At 31.4% G+C, this 8,924-nt stretch overlaps 1 protein-coding gene across 1 annotated transcript; it reads right to left on the bottom strand.

Moving 5' to 3' along the window:
- Positions 1–222: 222 nt before the first annotated feature.
- Positions 223–6,603, bottom strand: LOC146535135 (putative odorant receptor 92a). The gene is made up of 7 exons (XM_085191540.1): positions 5,681–6,603; positions 5,242–5,419; positions 4,562–4,658; positions 4,099–4,206; positions 2,744–2,832; positions 2,248–2,314; positions 223–748 (listed from the first exon to the last, which is right to left on the bottom strand). Exons 1-7 carry the CDS (start codon positions 6,270–6,272, stop codon positions 695–697), a joined length of 1,185 nt encoding a protein of 394 aa, XP_085047666.1. The 5' UTR covers positions 6,273–6,603; the 3' UTR covers positions 223–694.
- Between the last annotated feature and the right edge of the window lie 2,321 nt (positions 6,604–8,924).

Here is an 8,924-nt window from a genome sequence, read left to right as displayed (position 1 = left end):
TGCACGATCGTAACAGAGTTACTTTTTATTTAATTATATTCACCTTCCATTTAACCACGCTTACTATATGATATTATACTCGTATTATGAAATTACTATAATAAATTATAAATGACCATTTTTTATTAGTATATGTAAATTACTTTACAAAAAAAACACATTTTTTGCGAATATTGTTTATTTAATTTAATATTAATACAATCATCTATTATTACACAAATACCTACATATTATGTGATCAACTTGCTGTCTATTATAGGAGTCCACAATCAATTAATATTATAAATGTAAGATTGTGAGGATGGATGTTTGTTCTACTTTCAGACGAAAACTACTGAACAGATTTAGATGAAATTTTACAGTAAAGCTTATACAACAGAATTACATAATAAAGTAGATATAAAGGTTTTCATAATTATTTTATTACGAAGAATTTGGTTATAAAAAAACAATAAGCTTAAACGGGCGAAGCCTTTTTAATCAATCTACTTATATATATAACAAATCTGCTATTTATATCGAGACTGTTAACACTATGAAACAATAATCAATAGCCTTTATATAATAACCAACACAAATTTTACAATTCGAACCAGTAGTTCCTGAGATTAGTGCATTTAAACAAACAAACTAAAAAGCTTCATAACATCTATTAGTATAGAATACTTTTAAAAGTGATATTTAATTCAGTTTTCTACCCATACATGGTACGCAGTAAGGCAAAATATGACCAAGAACGGCTCAGGATCTGAAAAAATGTAAGTTAAAGAAAAAATCTTAATATATTACCTTGAAAAAATATAATAGTTCTGGATTTAATTCTCGCCCGGGAGATTTTATTCATTTCCACGCTCTGGTAATTAGACAAACCGCGGCGTTGAGTTCCGCCACTCAACAAACAATGTGTTGAAAATTGAGTGGTACTTGGGGAACGGAGAATCTGAACACTCGGTCCCTCTGCCCACCCTACATGAGTACAGCGTGAAAATAAAATAAAATCTATATAATAAATATTATTACCGTCTGTGCGACTTCCTGATTAGTTCAGCTAGATAGAGTCAACTGGGTGGGTGTCTATTTTAAGATATGATTCAATGGAATTTATCCTTAATTGTGCTGTTTCTATTCAACGTTGTAGGTACACTTGTAGTTCAATAAATGGAATATTTGTTTTATATTCTTTATAATCTGCGTTACAGTGTGAACTAGCCCTAGCTACTCTATGTCAGTCCAATTTTCAACTATATCTATAATTAAAATAAAATTGTTGATGCGTAGAAGATATATCAGAAAAATACTATTATTGGATTCATTTATTAATTTAATAGAACCTAAATTAATATTTTTTTAAGTTTTTGTCTGTTTGTCTGTGCGTTTGTAACCTATAAACACACATGTAAATATATTTTTTATATTGAGAACCAAAAGACTACAAAGTGTACCAGTTAAAAAATAACTTATTATTTCATTAATATTATATAATAATAACGTTATTAAAATTTATATAAAGAATTGATATCACAATCACATCCATATATGGGAGAATTAATTTTCAAAATCAAAACGAAAATCAATTAAAACACAATGAAAGCTACAAATGTGCGGTTAAGTGGTATTTCATGTATTTTTAATAAACTGAATTAAATCGGCGTCACATTAGCATTGAATACTTGTAAAATAAGAAAATTTACTACAGACACTGTCGTTTGCTTTATAATATTTTTATAATTTATAAATATGTCTCCTTTATGCCACAATATTACCGTTTAAACGAGTTAACTGTAATTTTTTTAGTTTTAACATATAAATAAGGATTAAAAATTATGCTTTAGCAATAAAATCAATGACATTTTATTAGTTTGTTTATTTATATTTGTCATATATTTTATTAACTGGATTTTAATATATTAGTGGTTTTAATATTCTTTTAATATATAGTGGCTATAAACGGTTACCTTCATTCGTTCAATGCTGTATTTGGTAACAGAAATATGAAATTAAAACGATGTCATTAACTAATAAAATGTCATTAAAACCTGAGATTTTAAGATGGCGAGACGAAAGCGAGTAACGAAAAACTAAAGAAAGTTATTTAAAGACTGACAGACAAACCAAAATAAAAGCTTTACATATATGTTTTTAACATAATTATATGGAAATTGCATGCATGATCTATGTTTTGCATCTATTTAATATTTTATTATAACTTATCTAGTATACAAGTGGCTAGGTATTCATAATACCAACCGTAGTAAATGCGGTCAAGTTTATAACAGCGAAGTTAGCGGCTGTCACCTTACATGGTTTTCTTGCCCTAATCGTATGCAAAATTGTAAAAAAAAATGTTATTTATATTATTGTATTAGTATAAAAGATTAATAAGAGCATAATATGTAGTTGGACAGCAATTGTATGTATGTAAACGCAATGATAGTGGATTTGAGTCTTACTTTATTTATGATGATCCTGCTTCACGCTGTATCCCGCATGTTGCAGGCTTGGCAGAGGGAACTTAGTGTTAAGACACTTTGCTCCCTGCTTTCCGCCGTTTTTTAAGTGCATTTCAAAGCCGCAAATTACTTTGACACCAGAGCGAAGAAATGAAAATATTAATACATAAATTAATAATTTTTAAGATTTTCAATTTTCAAAAAACATTTTGTATTTTACTTTTATTTAACTGCAATCTTCTTTAATCCGTAATGTTTAAGAGTTTTTTTTATGAAACAATAAGTTTTATTACCTGAACAAAACGAAAAGAAGGTTCCTCTTGACGTCCGGAGCCGCATTGTACCATCGGCTATTGTAAATTGCATCACTTATTTTAGTGCTCTACAAAAAAGGAATTCTAAATGAAACTGTTAATTATCTTTAAGAAATTTATATAATATTCTGTGCTAGTTATTGTCGAGAGTCTAGTGTTAGGTCACTCCGTTCTGTCTTTTTTTAACCATTTTATAGATGTTAGTAGCGGTTTCATGTTTTTTCCCACAAAGTAGAGTAGGCAAAGAGAATTTCATCTTCATCATCATCATCAACAGCCATCCTTTGTCCACTGTTAGACATAGGCCTTCCCCAATTCTCGCCACCACACTCGATCCTCAGCTTTTCGAACCCATCCGCTTCCCGCCAACCTCTTTATGTCGTCGGCCCATCTGGCAGGGGGTCGTCCCACCGGTCGTTTTGTACGGGGTCTCCATTCTACGAGACGTCTGCCCCAGCGGCCGTCGGCTCTACGACAGATATGCCCCGCCCATTGCCACTGCCACTTCAGCTTACCAACTCTTAAGAGAATCTATTATCAAAATACTACGTAGTCGACTTGCCTATTCGAGACTTTTGGATAGCAAGATTCAACCCTTTGTTCTGTTTTACTTCTTCTTCTTCTTCTTCTTAACGTGTGAAGTCAACTTCGCATACTTAGTTCTGACCCTAGCCAAATTAATTAAATCTACGGCGGTTTTAATTCCCGTCCATTCCTTGTTGTTCCTCAACCATCTCTTTTACTACAGAGAAGTGAAACTAACTACCGGGGCACTTAGATGAAAATATTGAAAACATCATAATTTTCCAGAGTCGCGATTGAACACACAATCACCGCACTTACAGTCAGACCGCCCACTGCGCCATGATGGCCTCTATTATTATCACGGTACTAGATATTCCGCTGTGGTATTTGAACCACGACCACCGTGTTCAGTGAAGCACATCTCAACGGCGCCACGATGACGTCTATGCATGCTTACTTATATTTGCGTTACTTACTTACTTAACGGTTTTTAATAAAGTTATAGCCTTTAGATATTTTTTGTGGTAAAAAATATATATAGTTCAAATTAATGAAGATATAGAAATCAAATATTTTAATTATTAGATCCTCTCATATCTCTCAAGGCAAATAAAGAGTGAACCTCGCATTTTTTTTTGTTATTTTGCAGATTTTCATTTGTTATATTTATTATAGCCAAATTATACGAAATCTTTACATAAATAATACCCTATATTTTATTCTGATGTATGAGCTATGTTAATGTAAAGTTTCATCTAAAACCGTTCAGTATTTTTTAATATTAGTAGGAAATAATAAAATGTTCTTACCGACGCCATCAGCATGTCTCCAAAGAAACACATAAGTGATATCTGCGTGAAGCTCACCACGAGGAACGGTATAAAAGTCAACGATGCAGCTTTCGAATTTTCTAAAAGCTTAAATACATATTTCTTTATTTTTAGCGTTATTTATTTTCATACATAGGCAGAGTGTCAAGGCTCTCAGTTTTTTATATGTCCGCCCCAATTCCTGACATTGTCTGTAGAGTGGTGCTTGCTTTCTTCTGTTTTACCAAAGCGCGGAAATTATTTATAACTTCTTACCCCTGAGTTGGGATTCAATCTACTAGCCCTGCATTAACAGTCTGTTTGTCAGTTTCATTGAGCCATGATGTCCTCGTATTGCATTTTAATAATAATTCAATTAATATAATTTGTAACTTTAAGCATCTATTACATATTTCATATACACTTAATTCTAATTAATTAAAAATTCTAAATAAATATTTACCGTAATATTGAATCCGCTTAAGCAAATTAGTAAAGAACTACTCAATATGTTGAATAAATTCGACTTAGAGTAGAGCAACTCCATTTTGTCGACTAATCTGTAAATTATTATTTTTTTTAATATATTACCAATAACATAACAAAACAAGTTATCATTTATTTTTATTTATTTTTTTAAGTTTAAAAGTCAGTGAATAAAATATATATAAATGTTCTTTAACGATGAATCTTTTAAAACTTATATGAGAAAAAAAGTAAATATTACATGATATTTATAAAAATGACTAGTGAAATATTTATTACCACCATTATTAAATATATCTTTTAAGCTTTCCGCTGTATACGGTATACTGCACACAGTACTGGAGGCAGAAGGAACCTGGGAACCTAGTGTTAATAGACTCCGTTCCCAGTATGACACTTCTGTTCCCCACTTTAAGTCGAATTCTGGCAATGCGTTTTGAATGGCGGCGCTCAACGCAGCGCTTCTGGTAACGACCAGAGCGAAGAAATTAAAGAAATAAATAAAGAAATGAATTTATTAAATATTTCATATTCAAGAGAACCCACAACTTGTCGCGTTTACAGTCGCACCCTGCACCCCGACAGCTTCTAATGTATCTTGTTATTTATATAAAAAAATATTACATTTAAAAAAAGTGTTTAAAAATTAAAACTAACTCAATTAGATCCTGGTGTCTTCTAGCACACTTCCTCAGTTCACGCCTCGTCTCGTCGTCTGTTGTCCTCACAATATTCTCGAAGTCGTGGCAGAGAAAATTGAAATGCATTTGAAGATGAGCGCAGAACGCGTAGAACAGAGTGTCGGTGGCAAACAGGTTTAAACAAACAATTACAGCTAAAAATGTATTTTTGCAGCGGTTATGGTTTTGTTTTTGCTAATATTTATTTGTGTTAATTTATCAAGCACAAATTAATGGCATAAAATGTTTGTTACTTATATTATCATTCAGAACGTCTTAGTAAATTCTGTGTAATTGTCTAAGTAAATTCTGTGCCTTCGAATCCCACTTAAGGGTATGAGTTATTTTCACTTCCCCACTCTAGTAACAAATCAAATGCATTTGATTTTTAAGTAGGTACAAATTCGAATACTTACTAGACCAAACTTGATGAAGATACACAAAACTCCATATCATTTTATTAGCGTACGAATCAAAGAAATATTCCGTTAAAAATGGTAGTTTTAACTCAGTGTAACCCAACTGGTAATATTCGTAACCCATTAAAATAAGTGGCATTGAGGAAAAAATTACCGTCACCACCACACAGCAAGCTGACAAAAACAGAACTACAATATTAAGAAATTTCATAGATCGTTCTAGAATCTGACTTTCGACGCTTCCTTCTTTTACATCAGATGGATACAGTTCTCGCAACTTAGCCACGGCTGAATCTAGGACGTCTCTATAGAGGTAAATGTTAAGTGATTTCGCTGTAGCCAACAAACATATGGTGGTACAAGGAGCCACCATGGAAAGGTCAGCTAAGCTCTTCCTCATGTTAATACCCTCGATGAGCCAAGAAAATTCACTAAATACGTCAGTATGCAACCAAAGCATATTGAAATGAAATAACCATTTAAAAATGCTGGTTTTTGTATCGTCTTCTTTATCAATCTCTATACCAGATATGAAGAAAGTTTTCTTGGTTAGTTTAAGCGAATTGACAAATCCTTTTATTGAAGACATTTTTTTTTTAGTTTTTTAAACAAACGCAAGTAGATGTTTTGTCGATGAGCAACAGAAAAGTAATGAAAATAACTTTTATGAATTCAATTGTCAAGAAAAAATCAAAAAGGATAAAGAATACTAATTTCATATGCTGTTTGTAATAAAAAATATTTAGTTTTAAATTCCCTTTAGTGTCAATCAGGCTTCTCTGTAATTAAAAGGTTGATGAAAGCTAGTTTAAGTCGGCTTTGTCAACAGTTTCATAAATAGAGCGTGTCATTAAGGTTTCTATATATTTTTTTATTACATATTTCTTTAACCAAATACAGAAAAAGTGAAATTGTATTATTTTCGTTATTATAACAAAATCAGAAACCATATTTTTCATAAAATACTCTTGAAATCTGTCAAAATTTCTGTTGATGCAGAGGCGAGAGATGTTAAGGTAAGCAAGCAGAGTGAACCTAGTGGCAAAACATTCTGTTTTGGCATCCTTTATTACGAGATGCTCCGATATGATATGGTAAACTTACCCGGCTATAACGTTATAGCCCATTTTGTTGGTAGATATACTACGTAACGGTGCAAAGGGCACTTCTACTTTGCATGATTACAATGAGGAAGGTAATGTAGAAAATGAAAGTGATAGTTTATGTCTTTAAGGACTAGCACAGAGCAGATAAAGACCTACCTCTTTAAAATTACAGTTGTTTAGAAACAACAACTATTTATTTTCGATAACTGTCAAAAAGACTAAGAATGTAAAATTAGTAAATAGTGTTAGTAGTAGTTAATTTAAGTGAGATTATAGACTACACTTTAACTAATGAAATATAAAAAACAAGAATACAAGACTGTACATCATGTGATGATGAACTGTATCTCAAAATGAAGTTCGGCCAATTTTACCCTAAACATCACCCTCCTTCTGACAAAGTCGGGTGCGTCAGTGTTATTCTTTAGTTACCCCATAAAGTATATAACCATTACACACAGAGAAAGTAGCCATTCCAGTCTCTTATCACAGCAACGTCTATCAGATAAGGTTTCTAAAAAACTTCTTCTAACATAAAGACAAACAACTTTCACTAATGTATAAAAAATAATTAACAAAATACTAATTATATTTTATGTAGTAGTCGTACTTCTTTTTGCCTAATTAGATACTCGATAAATTTAAAAGATCTAACGCTTTTATATATTTTTAATTAACGAAATACTCATCAGATCAAAACTAGCAAAAACTTGTTTGTATATAAAAAGTGTAGAAGAAAATAAAATTAAAATCAGTTTCACGCTGTACCCCGCATACATCAGGGTAGGCAGGAACCTAGTGTCAAGACACTCCGTTTCCCACTTTTCGCTGAATTCTGGAGGCATTGCGTGTTGAGTGGCGGACCTTAACGCCGATGTTGATGCTGATGATGACGACACTAGATTCGATTCTGACTTGGCGATTCAATTATAAATCCTCACTCAGAGATTACGGTGTACCTGCTCCACCACTTAGCCGAAGCATAATAATAAAACGATATCTTAAATTACAATTCTGTATTTAGTTAAATAGTCCCATATAACATCTATAGAAGTCGGAAAACAGCAAAGGCCTTTTTCTATATACATTTAAAATAATATTAAGAAAAATTTTCTTAAACTGGCTCTACATATTTAGACAAAAGATCTTTGATCCGCCGGCTTAGTACAAAAAATATTTTATTTTCATATTTATTATCTGAGGCGGTGTTTCAAAGGAATATAAGGGATTGGGTACCGTTAGACGGTAGATGTCAACGCGACGTGATCGTGATGCGGCTTCGTTTTTAAGATTTATGCTGTAAAATCTTATAGAATACTTGGAATTGGTAGTTTTTATAATAAATATTTACTTAAAGTTTTAGTGAAAGAAGTCATATTACTTATTAGAAGTATAATATATACATAGATTAAAATATACATATGTAACAAAGATTAAAACTAATAATTAATAATATTTGTAATTCATAAAAAATAATAAAATAATTAAGTGAGCATAATCACCGCCCGCTATTTAATTTTTTGTTGTTTTTATTATTTTCGTATATATTTCGGGAATTCCTATTACAAGTAGTGCTCCCCTACACTCCCCAAGGAACCTACTTTCAAAAACATTTTCATGCCAAAAGGACCGGTAAAAAGCCGTTAAATAACCGGCAAATAATATATTTAAATTAGAATTTTTCATAACCATAGGGCAAATAAGAAATCGGACATAGTGATCAAGGTGTTACTAAAAGAATATACTCTACCTTACCTAAATTTGTATTACTGCAGCTTTAAATCATGCCATTTTTTAGTGTAAAAGACTTATATAAAAAAAAGAACATTTGACATACAGTTTCATAAGATTTCATCAGAACCAACGCGAAGCGCTTTTTGTAACCTTCAATTGTCGTTGTAATTCCACGGTTTGAAGACAAAGGTGTTTGAACACTATTCTACCTCATTGTTTAGATTTACCTAAGGCTTAGCGCACTTCCATTTTATATGCACACTTGAACATTATTTTTCTATTTAATTTCATTTCATAAAAGTATATATATATATGTCTGTGGGTATAGCAATTATTTAATAATAGAAGAAATGGTATAAACTTATTAATTTTATTAAGAAACAATAAAATTTGGTTAAATA

This window comes from Heliconius melpomene, chromosome 10 (assembly GCF_056956725.1).
Source record: "Heliconius melpomene rosina isolate 202511_hmr_F chromosome 10, ASM5695672v1, whole genome shotgun sequence".
Taxonomy (NCBI): Eukaryota; Metazoa; Arthropoda; class Insecta; order Lepidoptera; family Nymphalidae; genus Heliconius; species Heliconius melpomene.
This window is presented reverse-complemented; position numbering and strand designations above follow the sequence as displayed.